Source organism: Carassius auratus, unplaced genomic scaffold (genome assembly GCF_003368295.1).
Source record: "Carassius auratus strain Wakin unplaced genomic scaffold, ASM336829v1 scaf_tig00011483, whole genome shotgun sequence".
In the NCBI taxonomy this organism is placed as follows: Eukaryota; Metazoa; Chordata; class Actinopteri; order Cypriniformes; family Cyprinidae; genus Carassius; species Carassius auratus.
The window spans coordinates 100575-125965 of record NW_020524209.1 but is presented as its reverse complement, the minus strand read 5'-3'; the positions used below and the strand labels follow the sequence as shown (position 1 = coordinate 125965).

At 38.7% G+C, this 25391-nt stretch overlaps 1 protein-coding gene across 1 annotated transcript; it reads left to right on the top strand.

The window, feature by feature from the left end:
* LOC113073158 (NACHT, LRR and PYD domains-containing protein 12-like) lies at positions 1–24901 on the top strand. Its single transcript, XM_026246027.1, has 6 exons — positions 1–95; positions 302–2197; positions 12869–13042; positions 20655–20828; positions 21030–21076; positions 23152–24901. The coding sequence occupies exons 1-6, from the start codon at positions 46–48 to the stop codon at positions 23676–23678; spliced, it is 2868 nt and encodes a 955-aa protein (XP_026101812.1). The 5' UTR covers positions 1–45; the 3' UTR covers positions 23679–24901.
* Positions 24902–25391: the final 490 nt, after the last annotated feature.

The window sequence follows — 25391 nt, the reverse complement described above, 5'->3', positions numbered from 1 at the left end:
GAGTTTTCAGAACCAAGCTGTGTGTCTCTGAAGAGTAACACATCCATGATGGACCCTCCTATCCTTTGTGACGGACCAGTGACCTCTGATTCTCTGTTCGTATAAACATTTATTTCCTTTTTTACAGTAGTGCATCTAACATGAATAATAACTTGAGATTAAATTAAACAACATTAAATATATTCCAAAATATGCAACATGCACTGCATGGGTTCATTTGGATATCATACCTGGAAACCTATTAATTTGTAAAGATTTCCAAAAACACTGTCTTTTTGTTTTGGTTTCCCTTTCTTTTTAGTTTCAGCCAGGGAAAGACACATGAGATGATCAGATCAGTGCCACCTTCTACATTGCAAAATCAGACTTGCATCAGGCAGAACAAAACTGAATCAGTTTTTCAGAAACACACACTGGACACTAGAGACATGCAGAGAGTCAAAGAGCAGCACAAAACCAGCATGAAGAATAAGTATGAGAGATTATTTGAAGTAATCAAACTCCAAGAGAATGAGACCCACCTGAACAGGATCTACACACAACTCTACATCATTGAGGGAGAGAGAGAAGGAGTGAATGAAGAACATGAGGTTTTACAGATGGAGAAAACAGCCAGAACACAACACTCACAAGACACTCCAATCTACTGCAATGACATCTTTAAAGCCTCCGCTGAAGCAGGATCAGAGGAGAAAGAGCAGATCAAGACTGTTCTAACTAAAGGCATCGCTGGAATCGGAAAAACCGTCTCTGTGCAGAAGTTCATTCTGGACTGGGCCGAGGGAAAAGCCAATCAGGATGTAGATTTCATGTTTGTGCTTCCATTTCGAGAGCTGAACTTGATCAGAGATCAGCAGTACAGTCTTCATAGACTTCTGCTGGACTTTCATCCTGAACTTCAAGATCTGGACTCACAGATTTATGAGGAGTGTAAAGTTGTGTTCATCTTTGATGGTCTGGATGAAAGCAGAATCACACTGATGTTTTCAGACGCTCAGAAAGTTTGTGATGTGACTGAGACTTCATCATTGGCTGTGTTGATGTCAAACCTCATGAAGGGAGAGCTGCTTCCCTCTGCTTTCATCTGGATCACCTCCAGACCAGCAGCAGCCAATCAGATCCCCTCCGAATACATCCACCGTCTGACAGAAATACAGGGATTCAATGAGCCTCAGAAGGAGGAATATTTCAGGAAGAGAATCAGTGATGAGCATCAAGTCAGCAGAATCATCTCACACATCAGAAGAGCAAGAAGCCTCCACATCATGTGCCACATCCCCGTCTTCTGCTGGATCTCATCCACTGTGCTTCAGAAGCTCCTGGAAGAAGATCTGAGTGTAGAAATCCCTCAAACTCTGACTGAAATGTACATCCACTTCCTGCTGATTCAGATCAACATGAAGAAGCAGAAGTATGAAGAGAGAGATCCAGAGAAACTCCTGAAGTTCAACAGAGAAGTGATTGTGAAACTTGCTGAAGTGGCTTTCAAACAGCTGATGAAGGGCAATGTGATGTTCTATGAGGAGGACCTGATTGAGAGCGGCATAGACGTCACTGACGCCTCAGTGTATTCTGGGATTTGCACAGAGATCTTTAAGCAGGAATCTGTGATTCATCAGAGGAAAGTCTACAGCTTCATTCATCTGAGCGTTCAGGAGTTTCTAGCTGCTTTCTATTTGTTTTTCATTTATGTAATGAAAAATGTTGACACACCACAGTTTTTGGATGTTGTTCATAGTCTCCATAAAGAAGCAATAGATAAAGCCCTTGAGAGTGTGAATGGACAGCTGGATCTGTTTCTGAGGTTCCTGCTGGGCGTCTCACTGGAGTGCAATCAGAGACTCTTACAGGATCTACTGACACACACAGAGAACAGCTCAGAGACCATCAAAAGAACCACACAGTACATTAAAGAGAAGATCAAAGATGGACATGGACTCTCCACTGAAAGATCCATCAATCTGTTCCTCTGTCTGCTGGAAGTGAAAGATCAGACTTTGTTCAGAGAGATTCAGGAGTTTGTTAAATCAGACAAACACTCAGAGAAGAAACTCTCTGCTGCTCACTGCTCAACAATCGCCTACATGCTTCAGATGTCAGAGGAGGTGCTGGATGAACTGAACCTCAAGAAATACAACACATCAGCTGAGGGGAGAAGAAGACTGATACCAGCTGTGATCAACTGCAGAAAAGCTCTGTAAGTTATTAATATTATAAATATAAAAAGTATTTATATGTTTCTGCAGAGTGATGTTCAATATTGGGCACACAATTTTAAAATGATCTTTCTAAGCTACTCATACTGCTGTATATGTTGTACACAGTATTACAAAGTCAGAAATTACCCAAATCTTGTTTTACCTTAAAACCTGTTATCCAGCACCCCCCATTATGGGACTCACAGCTGAAAGTGCTCTACCTAACTTATAATTGTAACAGTTTCCTACTTCAGTGTGTTACAAACATAATTTTGGTGTCTTTGGAAAGAAGACCCTTCGGGCTTTACTTTTTATCAAAGATTTGATAATCCTCAAAAATATTAAAAGTTATAGACACTGAAGTGCCTTGAATTTTTTTTTACCACACTTAAATATTTTTTTATTTGATATAAAAGTACATGAAATGAGTCCTGGAGCAATCTAGAAAAGTAATGGGTTGAAAGCCACATGTCTCATGGGTTTCTATTTCAAATCTGAATAAGATATCATGAAAAATGAGACTCATATTTTTATGAGACTAGGTCTACACCCCCCACCCCCCAAATATAAGAAAAAATATTTCCCAATAGTATTGAAGGCTTCTACAAACTATTTAGTCAGTAAACATACCACTGCATAGTTTCGTTCAAATATAAAACACTAGACTGAAACTTTTACATCATATAAGTGATTTATTTGAGCACTAGAAAAATACAATAAGAATAATTTGAGTTAGAAAAATAAGATAATAAGATAAATAAAATTTTTTTTAACTTTGTTTGCCAATTACAGAAAATCCTGAGATTGCTAGAAATGCATCTTTTACAATGAATTACAATGCAAATAAGTGCTGATGTGCTGATGGCCACTTATACAGATGGTAATAACACAAATCCGCCATAAAGTAAATAATCGACTCTCTCTATTCATATAGACGCGTTCACTTTGATAGCCGTGATCATACCAGGGAACTACACTGCGACCAAAATGGTCGCATATGTGACCTTTTGAAATGCCATTGCGACCCAAATTTTTATGGGGTCGCAAATGTATCACTGATTATTGCTGTATCTACTTGTGTTATGCTATGATTTAATATGAGCATTTATTAAAACAGAAATGTGTATTTTAAGAATGCGTTTTATAATGTGCTCCGAGCATTCAACACATCAAGTTGGCTTCAGCCCCGCGATGCGGGACAGCTGAACTAAGCAGCTGATTACTCGCGCGCTCTGAGAGAGAGCCGCGTCTCGTGGACAGCAACACTGAACCGAGCTCTCCTTCAGGACATTCACTTCCTCCTGCACCTGAACGAACAAATACAAATCGCAGTTTAAATAAACAGAAAATAAAAGAGCGAAAAGCGAAAGAGCTCAATTCAGCAGCGCGGTGTTCTGGTGTTCAGGGAGCAAACAGAGACGCGTCTCAAAGTCTTCTTGCTTTTGTACCGACAACAAATACAAACAAAATATGTTGAAATACCCGTCTTGGAAACTGTGTTCGAAAAAGTCTGTGGTTATGTCTTAAGTGAAAGTAAAACGCTGAGAAAGAAATCGGATGTGTATCATTATAATGGATGCGTTTGTCTCTTAAAGTAAATCACTCACTGCTCTTGATTGAATTACTTTGAAGTTTTAACAAGAATTTATCCACAGTCAATCCAAAAATCAGATAGAATTGATTATATTGTTTTACTACTGGGTGCAGGACACTAGTTCATTTATGTAAGTGAGTATGACAAAATAGTGATCAGTGATCTGTGAAATATTAAACCCAAATATTCTTCCTACTGAAATTGATAAAAAAAAATAATAATAATTAATTAGAGACCTGACCATGTTTTGCTTAATGTTTCTTTCTTTAATTGCTAATGCAATCTTTTCACACCACAGACTGAACCAAATTAAGCATTGCTTGCTTGGTAACTGTTCAACAAAGTATTGATAGTTATGTAAATATTGTCATACTGACAGCTGTCTGAAGTTTTGGTTGATTCCATTACATATCTTTTTATCAAAGTTATCCGAAATTATCAAGATGAATTTGTTCTGAGTTATTGTCATATTTTATTACCAATTTCTGAACTACAGCAAATAAACTGTGATATTGTGAGAAATGTTGAAGGTGTCTGAATACATTTTGGTTTGATTGTGTATTTTATTTTACAGTGAAGACTTTGCAGTGCTATTTTAAAGGAACACTCCACCGTTTTTTTGAAATAGGGCTTATTCACATTATTTCCTGCATTTAGATAGGTGGGCAAATGCATTTTTGTGTCAGTGCATGCATTGTTTTAGTTTGACTGGGTCGGCGTTAGCTTAGCTTAGCACAATGAATGGAATCCTTTGTTGCCAGCTAGCATGGCCTGAGTAAAAGTGATCAAAAAATAAAAAAAACCCCACCTAATTACTTCTTGTGGCCTGCGTATTCACAACGAGTACAAATAGCGATCCAGATTAACACTAGGCGATTTCCTAGGCAGATATTGACTTGGGACTATATTATGGGGAAGCACAGGCGAAGCACTGCTACTTCGGCGCAGAGATATCACGCAACACATGAAAACATCAACTCTATGTGAATACAGGTATAATATGGGTCGATCTATACATGCGTCATGATTAAAATAATCACTTACTCTGTGGACAGCTGTCCATTTGGTCCATTCGGCGTGGGGCGTTTTTTCCAGTTCACTTTGTCACACCGGAAAAAAAAATCGAGTACTGCAGAATGGATCCGCGCCGTGAAATCCTCTGTAGATGTGACACAACTTCGGGCACGCTCATCTTGATCTGACGTGTTGAGCCTGGTCATCAATGGCAAAAACATGTCCCACTCTCTACAGCACAGACACTCTATTTCCGTCGGCATAGATTGGCATATTCCCCCACATTCACACCACCAGTTCATGTTGGCTCTCATCCTCACGTCCTCAGGCTGTTGAGCGATCTCAACCTCCTCCTCCTGTCGTTCTATTTCCATTTCCAAAGCACGCAGCTCGTCTTCTGTAAACTCTGGTTCAAATAGGTATGGTTCTGGTTCTTGACTGTCTGAGAAGTCACCCTCTTCGTCTCTCTCAAAATCAGCCATGTTCATCGCCATTCGTGTATTGTAAGGAAAATAGCCAGGCAGCTACTATTCAGGCCAGTATGTTGACGGAAGTCGTGGGATTTCATGTGTTGCGTGATATCTCTGCGCCGAAGTAGCAGTGCTTCGCCTAAGCAGCAGTGCTTCGCCTGTGCTTCCCCATAATATAGTCCCAAGTCAATATCTGCCTAGGAAATCGCCTAGTGTTAATCTGGATCGCTATTTGTACTCGCTGTGAATACGCAGGCCACAAGAAGTAATTAGGTGGTTTTTTTTTATTTTTTTGATCACTTTTACTCCGGCCATGCTAGCTGGCAACAAAGGATTCCATTCATTGTGCTAAGCTAAGCTAACGCCGACCCAGTCAAACTAAAACAATGCATGCACTGACACAAAAATGCATTTGCCCACCTATCTAAATGTAGGAAATAATGTGAATAAGCCCTATTTCAAAAAACGGTGGAGTGTTCCTTTAAATTAACAAAAGCAAACTAAAAAAAAATGGGAAAATTATGTAAATAGCACAAATAAATAAATAGAATGAACATACAGTACAAATTAAACAATTTTAAACCCACTGTACAACCTGCACCGGGGCCCCTCTATCCCCAGCTACAAGACGGAGCAATGCACTGTGTGTATTGTAAGAAATAGAACAAGGCATGTGGTTTAAAGGATGGCAAGTAAAATAAAAAGCACATCTGTATGCAATACAGTTTCATTATTGTTCATTATTATCACTATAAATAATTTCTGTGACCAAATCATGTTTTGCGCCAGTAACTGAAAAAGTTAGTAGCGCAAGTTCCACCAGTGGAAAAAGTTAGTGTAGTTCCCTGCATACAGTAATAGCGAGCTGATTTGGGCTGATTTGCACTCAAACAGATGGTAATCATGCAGATACATTCACATTCAACATAAAACACACTCTCACATATATAAAAACTGTTGAAAAATAAAACAAAGAGAAAGGTGATCGCTATAAGCTCCGCCTCCATCAGCTGACAGGTGCGTCAGAGCGCGTAACAAGGGAGCACCAAATTCAAATAAACTATCTTTCGCCTATCTTTCCTTCATTCTTTTTTCCGGTGGATCGTCTCTTTCTGTTTGTGACACTTTAAGCAGCAAAACCATGCTGTTTTTTTTACTGCCAAGATGTTATTCCATAACAGACACAAACAGTTCTACCAGAAAGACTCGGGAGATAAAATGATGTACGAAGCATACATTTATTGACAGCTCAGCAAGCACAATTATAAATTTATTTGGCGGAAGGCCCCGTCCATGGTTCGTAATCCGAAGGTAGCGAATCTGCATTTCCTGCCTGAAGACGAAGGCAGGGGCGCAGCCGACCCCCAAAATTAGGTGGATTATGAGACCTCCAGACGGGGCCAGCCTTCCCCCCAAAAAGTAGATGAAGTATACCCACAAGTTGTGAATCCTAAGGTTCTTGGAATATATAAAAAGAGAGTTAGCATGATCAGTATGATGACGTTAGATTAAACCTCTTATAAAGTTTTTACAGAAATAGCCGCAATAGGCCAGACACAGACAGCAACGATAGGCAGACACAGACAGGCCTTGATAGACCAGCAGAAATAGCCACGATAGGCAGACGCAGACAGCCACAATAGGCAGACACGGACAGGCCTCAATAGGGGAATTTAGGGGAAGTCGTGGCCTAATGGTTAGAGGGTTGGACTCCCAATCGAAGGGTTGTGGGTTCTAGTCTCGGGCCGGACGGAATTGTGGGTGGGGATAGTGCATGAACAGCTCTCTCTCCACCTTCAATACCACGACTTAGGTGCCCTTGAGCAAGGCATCGAACCCCCAACTGCTCCCCGGGCGCCGCAGCATAAATGGCTGCCCACTGCTCTGGGTGTGTGCTCACAGTGTGTGTGTGTGTGTGTTCACTGCTCTGTGTGTGTGCATTTCGGATGGGTTAAATGCAGAGCACAAATTCTGAGTATGGGTCACCATTCTTGGCTGAATGTCACGTCACTTCACTTCACTTCAATAGACCTACATAAATAGCCACCATAGGGCAGACGCAGACAGGCCTCGATAGACCATATAGAAATAGCCATGATAGGCAGACACAGACAGCCTCAATTGACCGTACAGAAAAATAGCCATGATAGCCAGACACAGACAGGCCTTGATAGACCATACATAAATAGCCACAATAGGCAGACGCAGACAGGCCTCAATAGACCGTATATAAATAACCACGATAGACCAGACGCAGACAGCCACAATAGGCCGTACAGAGATAGCCACAAAAGGCCTGACGTATGATTCAAATGCTGAGGAAGACCATCTGCCCTTGATCTTAACAGCTGATGTAGAGATCCCCCGTTCAGCTGCTGAAGTAGCTGCCCCAATTCTGAATGAATGGCCAGTATAGAGAGAGGGGGACAGACTGCAGCTTTTGAGAACAGTGGTTAAGTGAGTTCTAAAACAGGCCTTGGGACAGAATTATTATTGATTTTAGAATTTGTTATGGTGACACCAGAACCTTGCACATGGGTTTTGAGTGATTGAGGAAGAGTGTGAAGAATTTAGGTCCAAATCATAGATCTGAAGGAAATGCCGCGAGCAGGATCATATTGATTAGTTTGAAGTGAATTCCCCTGGACGCATAAACCCGTAGAAGGCAGATAAAACACTGCCTTGAGAAGAATATTGAGGTACTCGAAAGAAGGCCATAGCAGATGGAAGTAATACATTTTTCCAATATGGGCAGGGTAATAGGCAGACGTTTGTCTTTAATTTTGTTGGAAGATTCAGCTAACCCCTTAAGTAGTAATAGAACTGAATATTCAGAAAGCTTTGAAAATTAGGATTATAAAATTTAGCGTAGAATTAGATGCTGGCAAGGATTCTGCGAATAGAGAAATTTTAAGATTGCGATTTTTTTTTTTTTTTTTTTAAGACGATAAAGGAGCAAACGGTCGGAATTAGAATAGGAAACAGAAATTTGGAAGGAAAAACATTAGAAATCAGACCATGCAGACGTGTAGGCTTGATTGTATAGGGAGCAACGCCTTAGAAATGTGATTTCTAGCTGACATAAGCAGGTCGTTTAGTTTAGTATTATGTCTGCTAACGGAGGGCAGATTGAAGAATCCAGGTTGGCTGAGGGGCACAGCTGTCTGAAAGTCTAAAGTATAAAGTGAAGGCGCAACAGCCGAGTAAGAGACAGAATGAACCAACACCAGTAGATGTGCGAAATAAACAAGCCTTGATTGTAGCTTAACCCCTTAAAGGTGCTGTAGGTTACCTTTGTAAAAATATATTTTTTACATATTTGTTAAACCTGTCATTATGTCCTGACAGTAGAATATGAGACAGAAAATCTGTGAAAAAAATCAAGCTCCTCTGGCTCCTCCCAATGTCCTATTGCCATTTGCAGTTACAGACCGCTCCCGGTAAAAAATAACCAATCAGAGCTGCGGTCCGTAACTTTATTTGTGTTCAAAATGTATATAATAAGCGGGTACACCATGAATCCATTTTCCAAACCGTGTTTTTGGCTTGTCCTGAATCACTAGGGTGCACCTATAATAAGTGTTTATATTCGGACTATTTTAGATTGCTTCGGGGGTACTGCGGCGGAGTAACCCAGTACCTTTGTGATTCTTCATAGACATAAACAGAGAGAAGTAGCTCCGGCTACGATGTTCTTCCGCAAGACGCAAGCAGTTCTGTTTATTAACCGCTAGAGCGTCAAAAGTTACCTACCGCAGCTTTAACTGTCACCCTGTTTTTTTATTATTATTATTATTATTATTATTAAGACATTAAAGTGCACTATCCAAACTAAATTGCTGTAATTTATGAACACTTTGGAATATAAATAAAGGTTGGTCTCTTTTAAACGAAGAAAAATAGCAGATTTTGGCAAAAGTGTTTTTTTTTTTTTTTTTTAAGTTGAAGTATCAAAATTTACAAAGGTTTAAAGTCTGCATAAATCAAATTGACTTAAGCTTACTAGCACACATTGTTAATCTTGATGTAAACAATTAAACATTATTTGTCTTTGTAATCTTTATCGAAATCTGAACATTTCCACCTTGTAACGCATAATTTTTCTGATGACGTCAGTTTGATAGCATGAGCAGAACCTCCTTAACACACCCCTCCAGCCGTTAGTTTGCTATGAGTGAGATGGAGACCAGGAGCGCAAACAAACCATGCCTGCTAATTAATATCCAGTTTAAACCGGATATGTCACTACTCTGAAATAAGGTCAGCAGCAACTTTGTGTCACGTGGACTTTAAGATGCCTGCTGAGCATTGAGCCGAATCTTACCTACGACTCAAATGAAAGGGTCCATATACGCATCAGCTTGGTAGATCCAGTGTTCATAATAGCGCTAGTCCAAGAGTAAGCCATGTAAAGAGGTGGTGAGAGCAGCGGTTCCCTGCATCTGCAACCATAGAATCCCATTCAAGTATGAAGCATTTCAGGAATAGATGCAAATGAAACAATGACTGAATAAACAAAGATTAAAGCATAGGATTAAAACAACTAATCTTAAGTGTGCTAGACAAAGCATATTTTTAACAGAAATGCGAACAATATTTATCAGTATAAAAGATGGTAGTGTTTATTACGAGCCTTAAAGTGCCTCATTGCGAAGGAGTTATTCAGAACATTGCATGCACTATGATCAACATCTTAATTATGCTGTGCAAGTCTGCTAGATAAACAAGCACGACACGCCCAGTGCTTTATTTGAACGTGCGAGTATAAATCCTTGCAGAAAATAAATTAATGCCCAGTGCCACAAGTGCATAGAACAAAATTATACTTATAGAATCAGAATCAGAAAGAGCTTTATTGCCAAGTATTCTTACGCATACAAGGAATTTGTTTTAGTGACATAAGCTTCCAGTACACAGAGACAACAACACACAGAAAAAAAGAGATTTACAAATTGACAAATAAATAAGTGTATAAACAATTGTGCTATAAATGATAATGGAATAGGATTGAGTGAGATGCAGGAATGTTCTAGGACGGAGGGTTAACAAATAAAGGATACTGCACGTTTATAAGCATAAGTAGGGAACATTTAACTGTTCATGAGGTAGATTGCCTGGGGGAAGAAACTGTTCTTGTGCCTTGCTGTTCTGGTATTTGCGGCTCTGAGGCGCCGGCCAGATGGCAAAAGTTCAAAGATGGGGTGACTTGGATGTGAGGGATCCAGAGTGATTTTCTGAGCCCTTTTCCTCACTCTGGATGTATACAGTTCTTGAAGGGTGGGCAGGGGAGCACCAATAATCCTCTCAGCAGTCCGAACAGTTCTTTGTAGTCTTCTGATGTCTGATTTTGTTGCTGAACCAAACCAGACAGTTATTGAAGTGCACAGTACAGACTCAATGATGGGTGAGTAGAACTGTTTCAGCAGCTCCTGTGGCAGGTTAAACTTCCTCAGCTGGCGAAGGAAGTACAACCTTTGCTGGTCCTTTTTAACAATGGAGTCAATGTGATTGTCCCACTTCAGGTCCTGAGAGATGGTGGTTCCCAGGAATCTGAATGACTCCACTGCAGTCACAGTGCTGTTCATGATGGTGAGTGGGGAAAGTGCAGGTGGGTCTCTCCTAAAGTCCACGATCATCTCCACTGTTTTGAGTGTGTACACCTCCAGGTTGTTAAGACTGCACCAGACAGCCAGCTGCTCAACCTCTTGTCTGTTAGCAGACTCATCACCGTCCTGGATGAGGCCGATGACTGTAGTGTCGTCTGCAAACTTCAGGAGCTTGACAGAGGGGTCTTTAGAAGTGCAGTCGTTGGTGTACAGGGAGAAGAGCAGAGGGGAGAGAACACATCCCTGAGGGGCGCCAGTGTTGGTGGAGCAGCTGTTTGATGTGAATTTCCCCAGTCTCACTAACTGTTGCCTATCTGTCAGAAAGCTGGTGATCCACTGACTCTGAAGGGCTGTTGGGATGATGGTGTTGAATGCCGAACTAAAGTCCACAAATAGGATCCTCACATAAGTCCCTGTTTTTTCCAGATGTTTCAGGATGAAGTGCAATCCCATGTTGATTGCATCATCCACGGACCTGTTTGCTCGGTAAGCAAACTGGAGGGGGTCTAGTAAGGGTCCAGTGATGTCCTTCAGATATAATGCTGTAGACTGATGAAGAAATGGAGACGAAATGCCGAAAGAGACGGGCAGCCTTGATTCTGTCTGCTGGTCCTGAGAGACTTCATTTGTGCAGGTTCACGTGAGCATACAGATGAATATTTGTTGATTGAGACCAAAGTCTTTTCAGGTGTTGAGACCCAAGCAGCACTGATGCGACATCTCGGAAAGCACCGGCGTTGCCAAGACCGTATTTTGAGGGTTGCTATTTCTGCCCAGGGTTTGAGGTGACCCCAGTAATGTCATATATAGCCCTAGAATGTGAATTCTACCAATAAATCCTTTTTGAACGCGATTGGGATATTTTTTAGTAGTAACTGGCGGTTTTGAGAAAACCTGGCAACCCTGGAAAGCACACGGAACTCCGCCAATGTTTCACATCCTCTGCCGAGAAAAGCTTGTATATCATCCAACACGAACGACTGCAGATAATCACTGCGACAAGGAGCTAAGCCAACGATCCCGTGTGCATCTTAGAGGAACGTCAAACTCTAGATAGCTTGCGGGACACGAACTTAACTATAGCAAGTAAATAAATAAACTCAACAGCTTGAGCAAGGAACAATCGCGTCGGAATCTGCGGTTGTTGTCGCGTCGGCATCTGCAAACTCAAACATGTGTAAGTACAATCTTTTATACAGGAGTATAAAGATGTGATTGGATAATGATGAAGGTAATTAGTGACGAAGTGATTGAGTCTTCCTGGCAGAACTTAGGCTAAAGCTTTCATCTCTGTCACTGAAGAACTGAAACGTAAACAAAGGAATTATGATCCATATTACAACGTTATTGCTTCGTTGGACTAAACGTGCTTCATGAGATGACGTTCAGTGGACCCTTACCGTTTCTAGTGTTCATGTTTTTTATGTGTACTGCTTACACAAATCTAGTCAAATACAGTCTTTATAAGCTTTCCATTCAAAAACAGCGATCTGTCATCGATGCTTGAGGCTTAGATCTTTATAATGACACATAGTTTGTCAAGATTAAATTTGTCCCGTTTCATTTAATATATTCATAAACACAGACACGTGCGAGTGGAGAAGCTTTCAGGATGAGGCCGTCGGGGTGCAGGCTAAGAGGTTAAATCTTGGTATGTACGGATTTCTGTAATGCTTGTGTGTAGAAGTACATCTTTAAAGATGAATTAACAGGACATGGATTATATTAATCATACAGACATGTATGAACATACTGATATCAGATAATACTATATATATTTTGATATTATCTCCAGTGTAGGAACATTCATAAACTTCAAACAGATTTTTTGCAGGTTTTTTGGGGTTGAACTAGTGTCAGTATTTTGCTTTTTATTTCTAAGAAATAACGAGGTCCATTGACTAGTCTTCCAGGTAAGAAAATTGATACTATGGAAGAGTCTGGTTATGATATGTTGTTATCTGAAAATTGCTTACTATTTTATAGGTTTGCTGACTGTAACCTCACTGCTCAGCAATGTGGAATTGTATCTTCAGCTTTTCAGTCCCCAAACTCTGTCCTAAGAGAGCTGGACCTGAGTAACAATGACCTGCAGGATTCTGTAGTGAAGCTGCTCTCTGATGGACTGAAGAGTTTAAACTGTCAGCTGGAGATATTGAGGTAGGTAAAATTTGTGTGATTTAATCTGTGTGTTTACAGTAAATGAAAGAAAAAACATCTTAAGGACATACTTAATCAAACATAAACAAAACTTTAAATATCAAGTAATAAAACTAATTTCAACTCTTAAAAAGATACCTGAGGATAAGGCCCCATATTTAATACACTTTTTTTGGAAGCATCAATCTTAGAAAAACAAATCTTTTTGAGCTTGGGGGCAAAAAAAAAGAATGAGGCACTTTATTCAGCAGAGATCATAAACATGAATAAGTCTCATGTTAGTAAGTCTATATATATACTTGTTCTAGTTTTCACATAATGTGTAAACATTTTACTAGTTAGACTTATACCAAACTATAATTCCTGACTAAATGTTTAATCAATTTAACAATATACACTACTATACCATTCAAAAGCCTGATGTAAATAATATAAATATAAAAAAATAAATGTAACTGCAACAAAGTAACAAACAATGCTGTTATATCAATTCACACCCCCCCCAAAAACTGAAAAAAATATTTCATATCAACATTAATAATTATAATAATAAAAATAAATGTTTTTTTTTTTTAGAATATCAATTTGTTAAAAGTATTTCTGAAGGATTGTGTTACTGCAGTAATGACGCAAAAAAATTAGCTTGAAAGTCAGCTTTGATTGTTCCCAATAAACTGCACTCGCAAGTGAATATTAAATTATGTTGCGGGATAATTAAATATATTCTAAATAAACTACAAACACAAAATTATATACATTTATTTTATTTTCACATTCTTTATTGTAACTCTTCCCTTTTTCAGTGACACAGCTGACTGAGAGGCTCATTATGCAGCTCATTATGCAGGCCTTTGTCTTCTCAGGTGTAAATCACAATGATATTCATGATAGTTGATGCCAACAGTTGATGAAAATTTAAATCAATATATTGTTTTCTGTGACTGAGTAAACAAGATGATTTTCACATAATTTAGAAATAAAAATTCTAGACTACAAGCTCCATTTGTCAAAAGTCACAGGGACCAACGAATGTCTTATTGCCTTATTCAAGTTACTTAATTTTTTTGTTTTTTTTTTACTAACCACACATTACATTTTTTTTCCTCAAAAACGTAATCATGTACATACATGCAGCTTACATATTATTATTATTATTATTATTATTATTATTATTATTTTTATTATTATAGCCCAGTTTGTGCTGATTACAGTAAGGTTTGACTTAAGCCATTTAGATATTTATAAGAAACTGAAAAAAAACACAAATGTAAGGGCATGACAAAACTTCTCTAGACCCTAAAAATACTCTTAGACCTCAAAGGGTTAAAATGTGTTACCGTGGTTAAAAAATAAATTACAATATATACTTAGGAACAGAGTCATGTCCTAATCTATGCTATATTGTTAACTATTTACAAGTTTCTTGTATGTTTTTATCCAGTGGCAAGTTACTCTGTGCATGCACATTCACTTTGCGCACTCCAGTGCAGAACCTGCCTCCCACATTGCACAGCTGTGGACGATAACATGCATTGTGACATTTTACCGTTTCAATGAAATATGTCTTCATAGAGGTAGACTGAATGTTTTCCTGCCTTGTTCATGATCAATAAGTTGTATTTGCCTCAAACTGATTTTGTAAAATAAAACCATGGATGGTGAAGCTGGGTCATTTAGTGAAACTGCTCGCTGTGAAGTGGGAGCAGCTGACGGAGGATTCCGCTTGGTCTTGAAGCCTTCCCTCAAATGCCTACGTTCACAAATAACAATGATTTAGAAAAATAATGATTAATTATCAATTGATAATTTACTATTAGGGTCTTGTGAAACTAATAATATGGGCTGAGAAATAAATATAATAAATAAAAAGAGAAGGGCTGCTGTGAGTGCAGGCATATTTCAATAGGACAAATAACTCGTCATTTTGGTTTTAGGACAAATTGTTTGGTTTTATAATAACGTTGAAGAAAGGTTTTGATCCACTTCAAATGTTGACTACTAGCACAATATAGTTTATTAGTTATTATAATTTAAATTCAGAGGAAGTTGCCATAAAGGAACACTCCGACTTTTTGGGACTTTAGCTTATTCACAGTATCCCCCAGAGTTACTCCGCCCAACTCTGAGCGAACTCTCTGTTCCTCACCACGGCGTGTCTCGGGTGCTGCGCTAATCACTCCGCCCATGTAGCCACTCCGCCCAAGTAGCCACTCCGCCCAAGTAACGTAAGCTGTGCTCCTACGCCTAGTGAGAATATAGTTCCCAGTATTTATAAGATTAAAAATGGTCTCTGTCTTATATAGCCTTGATATTTGTACATGCTGTGACTATACAGATCACAACATGTAGATAGGAAAATGTTTGCATTATTTTGTCACTTATTGGGATTACTATGCTAACAGTATCCATTTACATCCAGTCTTTGTGCTAAGCTAGGCTAGCGGTGGGTGCGTCAAATAACACTTACAGAACGCACAGAAATGAAAAAGGTATGTATGGACTTATCTAACTCTGGGGATACTGTGAATAAGCTAAAGTCCTAAAAAGTCGGAGTGTACCTGTAACTAAAAATGTATTTTTTTTTTTAATATGCAAACTGTTGCTTTAATTTTGTTTTGTCTAAGCAATATTTTCTACATTCTGTGAAATCTAAATTCTCACAGAATACAGACTATTCATTAGCAATATATTGAACCATCTCTGTATGTTTTTCTAAATCCCAGACAGAGTGCAGGTATCAGTAAAGTATCCGTCTATGAACATATTTTAGATATGGGAATAGACATGCATTCGAGTTTTTGAGACATTTTTGAGTTTTTGAGACATATATATATATATATATTTTTTTTTTTTTTGTGTGCGTGTGTGTGTATTTGCAATGCACAAACCAGCAGCAACAATATCCACAGAGAAAAGTTGGCCATTCTCAAGACATAAAATATCAATTTTATTTAAATTTAGGTTTCTGTGTTTCAGAGGAAAATTCAATGTTAAGGCATCTCTCTGAAAGTAGAATTTATGCAAACGTGTATAAAATTCTTTAAAAACTTTAACAGACATGTCTAGAGGGTATTTAATAGGTCTGCCCCATGTAAGATTTTTTAGTTACTAGTCATTAATTTGTCATTATTCAACTAATAGCAGCTTTGTATTAAATTTACATGAATAATCCAGCCTTAATATATTCCGCGCTCATGCACATGGATTAAGTTTGCCACGAAGCACATGAAGAAGTAGCCTAATAATTGTGAAAAAGGAGACATTTAAATAATTTATTAATAAAAAAAGAAATCTTGTCGGCTGCAAGATGACATTCACAATGCTGACTCTCTCCACATGGACGCACCTTTAGAGAGAAATGAAACCTTCACAGATTGCATAGCCTAATACTTCCATTTTTAATTGATTCATTTAAAAGACATTTCAAGCTTTCTGTATGTAGCGTAGCGCTCGGGAGTGACGGTTCTATTTTATGACATTGGGCGGAACAATCTATACCCACGCTCAATTCAGTTAATTATTTCCAACTACGCCACTTGGGGGATTTCGCCCCAAGAATTTGATATAACCCCTAAGATAAGGCACACACAGATCCTAACCACAGTTGGAGTCAGAGACATAGGTGATTGAAAAAAAAAACATACAATTTATTAATTGTTAAAAAGAGAGTCCTGTTGTATAAAAGGTGTTGACCAGCAATCACTCTTCAATTTATTAATTTCTAACGTTGGCTGCAGAGGACCCTGGGTGTACCCAAGGGCAGTCTCAAGATATCACCTCTATGAAGAGCACCCCATTCAGTGCACACACACCAGCACAGCACACATTCCACGACTCATGTCAGAGAAGACATCGACTACAGTGAAGACCCTGCCACCTAATTGGTCACGCGTCTGCCCCCGGGTGCCCAGGCCCTGCCAACAAACAAAGAAAACAACATTTAATGCAGTGTTATGGAAAAAAAATACAAATTGTCATAAATGCATCAGTATAATTCAAAACAAAAATGTAAATTTACTAATACAATTGAATTCAAAAGAACAGATTCAAAAAATACTCTTTGAAAATACTAAACAAAATAATGAAATAAACTAGAAAAAGGAAACAACAAAAACTCAAACAAAATCACGAAAACAGAGTTATCGCTCACTGGACAGTTCACTTGAAATGATTCACTCGAACAGCTCACTTAGAACGGTTCACCCAAGACGATTCGATCAGCTGTTCACTCGAGGCGACTCGCTCATGACAGAACAGCACACCAAAAACTAAACAAAAACAAACCCAAAACAGAACAGCAGCTGATGAGGCCCAGCGAATAAAGCCTTATGATGAAGCACAGAGCAGATAATGCTCATTCAGAAAGTCGGTACAGTCCTTAGCGCATGGCTAAAAACAAACAGAAAGTGTTACACTGAGAGTTCTTCTCCCTTGGCATACGTTCGAACAGTATACTTACAAAGCATGCTGTATCAGAATCTAAATTTTATTAATTTAGAGTTTCAAGGATTTAGCTAAATCGTGCAGGTTTCATTTATTCACTTCTTGTTTTAATTAGACCTAAACAATGGGAGCGAAATTATACAGTGCCTCACATTTTGCTAAAATAAAGAAATGTATTTATAAAACACGCAAAAATTTCTTAATCAGTGTACAGACAAATATATAATCCCCAAGAAGTTATTTGTCAAAATAAAGGACAGGTAACGAATAACAATATCTGCAGACTTCCGCAATCTGCTTGCCTCTCTTGATTTTAACCAAGTGTCAACTACTGCTACTCACAAATCAGGCAACCAACTGGACCTTATTTACACACGACACTGCTCCACTGATCATGTACTGCACACGTCGGATCACTTCCTCCTCACTCTTAGCCTCAGCATGGTCCCTGACACATCACTTACCCCTCCACATGTCAGCTTTTGATGTAACTTACGCTCACTCTCACCCTCCCAGCTATCTGCAATGGTTTCATCTTCACTTCCTTCCCCTAAACTGTTTGCATCTTTGGACGCTAACAGTGCTACTGATACTTTCTGCTCCACTCTAACACCCCTTCTGCCCCTTGGTTATCTGATGTTTTACGCGAACACCGTTCTAAGCTTAGAGCTTCTGAAAGGGTGTGGCGCAAGTCCAAAAATACTACTGACCTTAATGTGTATCAGTTTCTCCTCTCTTCTTTTCTGCTAATGTCTCCACTGTTAAAAGTAAATACTACCATAACAAAATTAATAATTCAACTAACTCTGGCATGCTTTTTAAAACATTTTCCTCACTTCTTTGTCCTCCTCCTCCTGCTCCATCTCTAATAGCTGACGACTTCGCTACATTTTTCATTAATAAAATTAAACACGTGCACAATTTTCCACACCACAATCCGTCAAGCACATATCAACAGCAAAAACACACTCATTCACATCCTTCTCTTCACTCTCTGAAGCAGAAGTCTCCAAACTCATCCTTTCTAATCATCCTACTACTTGTCCGCTTGATCCTATTATATCTAATCTCCTTCAAGTCATTTCTCCTGCAGTTGTACCTACACTCACATCATTAACACTTCCCTCCTTACTGGTGTTTTCCCTCATCATTTAGACAGGCTTGTATAATTCCACTACTACAGTATATCCGCTCCCGAGTCCAATAAGGCTTGACACTGATAGAACGTGGTTGCCCATTGCAGTCTTACCAGGAGGAGAGTTGATGATGAGGGTTTCGCTGAAGCCAGTCCACCTGACAGTAACCTCAGTCCTAATGCCGGGCTTGGTCTTTTACAGAGCAGTCCCTTAAAAAGTGTAAAGATCCTCCACAGTAGAGGCAGCGTCCCTTCATCCTCCCCCTCTCTCTCTCCTCTCAGGAAAGCAGAGCTCTATCGACTTGCATGGGTTCATGATCGAACGTAGGACCGACAGCATTACTGAAGCTGGTACTGTAATGCCCCAGGAACTCGGAAACCTGATGAGTATGCCCCTTTAGTTCGCTGTAACCGTGCGTCCACCCGAAGCACCACATCGATGAGACCGATAAGATCCGTGGGAAGCTCCAGCGTGAAAATCTCCTTCTAAATGCAGTCGGCCAACTCATGCAGGAACATGTCCCACTGCGCCTCCTTGTTCCAATTGCACTCAGCCACTAGGGTGCAGAACTGGATCAAATAGTCCAAGACGAGTCTGCCCCCCTGACAAAACTCTTGCGCCCAGTCAACGCTCGGTTGAAGACCCATCTGAACGAGGAACAGGGGTGGTGTTGGCGCAGTGGATAAGATGCATGCCTTTGGTGTGAGAGACCCAGGTTTGAATCCACTGTGAGACACCAATGTGTCCCAGAGCAAGACACTTAACCCCTAGTTGCTCCAGAGGTGTGCGACCTCTGACATATATAGCAATTGTAAGTCGCTTTGGATAAAAGCGTCAGCTAAATGAATAAATGTATAAATGTAAATGTAAATGGTACAGCAGGGATCTTGATTATCCCACACCACCAATTCCCACAGAGCCGCACATCCTGAAAGCAGCATTATAACCAGGGCCATCTTAGACTGCTCTGTGGCTGAAGAGAGAAGAATAACACACATTTAGTCAAAAACGCTCTACAAAAGTTTGGCTCACTGGTATACACTTCTGCAGCAAGTAAACAAGGCTCATGCTGGCGATCGCTTCTCTGAAGGGTGGGAAGAACAGGCAGTGTGGATTGTGCACTGGGTACACAAAGCTGTTGAAGGTGATTGGTGTGCTGCAAACCTGCGTGACCCGTAGCTGCCATTTGCTCCCCTTGATGTTCCATACGAGCCTTGTTGTAGACCAAGATCTCTCTCAACTCTGCCGCGCTAGCTGAATCGATCGATGGTCAGATCGTTCTGTCAGGATAAATAAGAAGGATTCAGTAGCGACTGAAATCTCAGTACTTTATTGAGAAAACAGTTGTAGCAGTAGGTCAGACGGGAACAAGTGCACGATGGTCCTCGCCTGGCATCACAGGGATGCAAATGGGCAACCAGTCTTCCTTGGAACACGAGGAATGGAACGACCATGAAGACAACACAGGAGCCAGAACAATAACGCGAGAACAGGACAGTCAGGGACAGGATGAATCACAAATCTGACAAAGATAGGAAGTTTGATGAGCACATATATAGGCCAGTGAAAGTGACTGCAGCAGTAGGTGGTGATCAGGTGAGTGGTAATCAGTGGCCACGCCTCCAACACAACCAAACAAACACAGACAGCATGAGCCAGCGAATTCAAGAACCGTGACAAAGCGAGGTAAAGAGACCTTTTTGATTACATTGATCCAACCAATTTAAGATAATGGAAGAGCCCTCAGTTTATCTAAACATATTTTATATTAATTCAAGGCTTCTGTGAAAACTTAAACTAACATTTTTAGGAATAATTAGCCCTAAATAAGCAAAGTGAGCCCTTGTGATTCTAAAATGTAATGACCTCAAAAACTGAGCATCTAGACCTTCACCCAGGGGCATAAATACACTTTTCTCCCAATTAACTAGAAAAAAAGCCAAAAACCTCAAGAGTAAAAGCTTTTTTGATATAATTCTACAAATGTGTAATGTTATATGTGTTTCCTTATCTCTTATTTTGTCCCTTTGTAGGTTGTCAGGTTGTATGGTGACAGAGAAAGGCTGTGGTTATGTATCTTCAGCTCTTACATCAAACCCCTCACACCTGAGAGAGCTGGATCTGAGCTATAATCACCCGGGAGATACAGGAGTCAAGCTTCTATCTGAAAAACTGGAGGATCCAAATTGCTCATTGCAGATACTCAAGTATGTGAGGCTATGATGCCTAATTTATCTATTGTGTAAATAGATTGTTAACTGTGTTGAAGTTATTAGTTGCAAACATGTCAGGTTCCCAGAGTAGATTGTTTTATCCCATATTTACACCATATTTTTGTATCTATTCACCAGCAATTAAAATGTCCGACAAATATTTATGATCTACTTTGTGCATTTGTATCTCTATAGCTTGGACCATGGAGAAGCATTTAGGATAACAAAAGGATTAAAAAAATGTAAGTCCTGTACCTCACTCTTTTCCTTATACATCTATTTCTTAACAATGTCTATAGGTTCAGCAGTGAAGAGAGCTTGAGACCATAAAAGGCATATACTACAATCTTAACGTTTATACGTTTTCTTGTATTTGGGTAGGGACACACTAAAATGATGCCATAGAACTAGTGTTGATGAAAGCAAACCGTGTTGTCGTGACTACACTGAATGGATTACAGCCGACTCTCAGCTAGCATTCTGCACCTGTGTGGCTGTATATTTTTTAATATATATTCTTCTATATTTGTTATTCAGAAAGGGTTATCAGCACTGCATTCTGCAGATACATAAACCATAAGCAAAGCAGTGTATGCTTACCATTTTGGGTAACACTTTAAATTAAGATTGGATCATTAGTTAAAATATTCAAAGATTTAGAAACATGTTAATATGCTTGTTAATATTTACTAATAAGCTTATTAAACATTAATGTTCAAACAAATCATTATTTCTTTAAGTTAAAATACAAATGTCATAAAATGTTCACTTCTATATGATCAAGCACTTACAAAAATCTTCAAATTATTTTAATAGATGTTACAAGATGGTTAAAAGCTTTTGTAAAATGTACAACACTTTAGGTACAACACTGCTATTGAGGTGTGATATGGGTAAGGTTAGGGACAGGTTTGGATGTGTGGAGGTTTAAGTGTTGGTTAGAGGGTCAACAGTGGTCAGTTTGATTGTTATAAGGGAATATGGTTAAGTCTAAGCATTTGAAATGATAAATGTATAAAAAATTATTTAATATCATGTTTAATGACATACTGAACAGTAGTATACTAATGTTAGTATTGAGGCTTTAAAAAACTTTTTTGCACCAAAATTACAATTAATTATGTCTTTAACAAGCATTTAGCTTAACTTAACCAGCCACCATTTACACAAACATTACATAAGTCCAATGCCCATAAATATATTAAATGATTAGTAAACATTTATAAACATTTTCAAATTAGAAATAGTTTCAACTTTAGGTTGGCTACTGCAAAAACGTTAACAAATAATTAATAAATGATTAGTAAAGATGTGTGAATGGGATAAATTTAGTTTTTTTCTAGACACTTTTTGCCATTGAGATGACTGCTCATAAAGGTATTAATAATTAGTAAACACTTATAAACATTGGCAAATGATGAACAGTTTTCACGTTGGCAGGTTGGGTACTGCCAAAAATATGAACAAATAATTAATAGATTATTTGTTAAGATGTATAAATGGAGGTCTGCACAACAAAGTCCAACAAATGAAGATAATATGAACTGAAAGTTTAGTCACACTTGTAAGCATTTCAATTTACATTAAATAATCAAATGTTAATCATTAAGTAATGTTTATTAAGTTCATTAGTAAACATTAACAAGAACATTCTCATATTTCTAGCTATGTGAATATTTATTAACAATTAATCAGTTAAGCATCATATGTTTGTTGATGATTCATAAATGACGATAATAACAAAGTGTTACCCCATTTTTAATGCACTTCACTCATGTTAATATTAAAATATTCACCCAGAAACACTCAGGTACAATGATGTAGAATTGTAACAGCACGCTGGCTGTGCCGTCTTGATTGCTTTGCTCCTATTGCTTTTATTCTTGCACTTCGTCTCATTCACTAAATTGAACAGCCAATAAGAGCTCTCCTTAACTGATGGCCCGATGCTGTTAGTACAAGCTGAATTGGCCCAAACAACGCGACGGCATTCAATGAGATCCATTTTAACAAATCTGATACAAGAGCGTACGCCAATTTATGTACAGCTCAGATTTGCTAAAATGGCGCTACACTGATTTGGAGAGACACACTGTTATTTTGGTTTTCATCATGTACAAAAAGTACTCTTGTCGCTTCATGATGTTGAGGTTTAATCACTGATGGCAAATGGACTGTTCTCACGATGCTTTTCATCACTTAAAGGATTCTGTATTGCATTTTGTGTGTAATTGAAGTTTGTTTCCCAGAGAATCAATCTAAAACCATTTTTAACATCCCTGTGTATTTGATGTTGTTGTAATCTTCTTGTGTTCAGATGCATGCAATCTCACACTGGATCCAAACACAGCAAACATTCGTCTCTTTCTGTCTGAAAATAACAGGAAGTTGACGTATGTGGAACAGCCACAGCAGTATTCAGAGCATCCTGAGAGATTTAAACACTATGAGCAGGTTCTGTCTAAGGAAAGTTTCTCTGGACGCTGTTACTGGGAGGCTGAATGGACTGGCTGGAGTTACATAGGAATGACATACAAAGGAATCAACAGGGAAGGAAGAAATCAGAGTAGATTTGGGTATAATGAAATGTCATGGTGTGTTTTCTGTATTGCCAACAGATACAGTGCTTGGCACAATAATAAAAACAAAGACATACCTCTCCCTTCATGCAGTTCTAAGAGAGTAGGAGTGTATCTGGACTGGTCTGCCGGCACCCTGTCCTTCTACAGCATCTCTGACACACACACACTAACACACTTATACACATTCAACACCACATTCACTGAACCCCTCTATGCTGGAATTAGAGTTTATGAAGCCTCTGTGTCCCTGTGTCAGTTTTGATAGCCATGTAAGAAAAGAAAATAACTGCCCAACAATTTTTCAGAACAGAAGAGGAATTAACTAAATTAGAGTTTGTGTAAAATTTAAAGAATTGTTCCTAAACACATTATAAATGTTAGAAATGTTATTGCTGAAACACATTACAGAGACCTAACCCACTGTGCATTGACGTCGGAGTATGTATTTTTCGGATGTCCAAATTCGGTCCATTGAAGGGGTTGTTTTGTAACACCAGGCGACATCTTTTTTCGACGCTTTCTGCACGTCTAATGTTGACCTCTGTGCAAGGGCTATTTATAGACCAAATGTGGATGTTTTGTAGATGTCTTTTCAACATCAAATTACTTATTTTGGGCGTCATTTTTATAACCTCTATAACTGTGGTCCCATGTTTCCAGAGGATAGAGGACATGTTTTCTGTGCCAGTTAATTTTCCTGTAGCTTTGTTTGGCTAAACTTATATTTTCAACAGGAAATGCATTACACCTTCGTATGCACGTCCAGTTATCACTTGCTGTTGAGACAATCAGTTTTTGCTAAATGATCTGGAACAGTATGCCACCTTCTGAAATGGGATTAGATCTTTTGCAAAAACTACATTTGATTGTCTCAGCAGCAGGTGAAACTAGCTGTTGAGCCAAACAAAGCTACAGGAGAATTAACTGGAACAGAAAACATGTCCTCCACCCTCGGGAAATATGGGACTACATTCAACAATACAGTTACACAAATACAATTCCCCTTTATGTAGAGGAGTTTTTGATTTTCTATGAAACCTCAGCATTTGGTTTTGTGACTAGGGCTTTAGGTCCTTAAAAGGCTCTCCAGATGTTTGTTGTTCATCGTTCCTTGTCTATCCCTAGACTAAAACGGTTTTCTGTTGAGATTCACTGGCACACATTACTTGACTTAGTCTTTTTTCTAACATTAGTATCAAAAGGGGGCTGGCACAAATAAACATCTGATACTTATCTACCTACATCATGAGTCTGTGGTCTTCCATACTGTTGTCTTTCCAGATGCATTTTTTTTTTACTTGAGAATGGCTAACAGCAAGAATAGCCTACATTTCCAAAAACCTGCAATACACCGAATTTCTGCTTCATAGAAAAATGCGTATATCTGCTCAGAACTTGATGTGGCATTAAGCACTTTTCTATGCCAATGACCATTTTAATAAATTTTAACATTGTGCATATGCTTAAATCCTAAATATGTTAATGTTTTATTTTAATTTACAAATGTTTAATATATAAAACAATAAACGGTATTTACCTGATAATACAATTACATTTTGCATGTCAAATTTAATTTCCAATGTTCACCTTGTAAAAAATTGAATTAAAAAAAGTGATGTTGCCAAGAATCTGTGAATGTCTTGATCTAAGAAAGTGCTTATGATTTGTAGAGATTAAAAAACTGTGTGGATTTTTATCATTGTAGAGGAATTCTGTATACACACTGCCAACACGCATTTTAGTTCAAACACCATGTAAAAGTAAATTTTGCATCTGATGTCCCCTTTAAATGAAATGCTGAAAATGAAACATTACCTTTCATACAGTTTAACTGGATCATACAGGACTAACCAGCTTGGGCAGTATGTTTTTCATAACAAGCCAGTGAAGAATCACATCACACTTGAATAGGTCTATGTAGGTTCTCTTGTTCATATTTGCTCTACATGGATTATTACAACAGTTATTTCCTAGG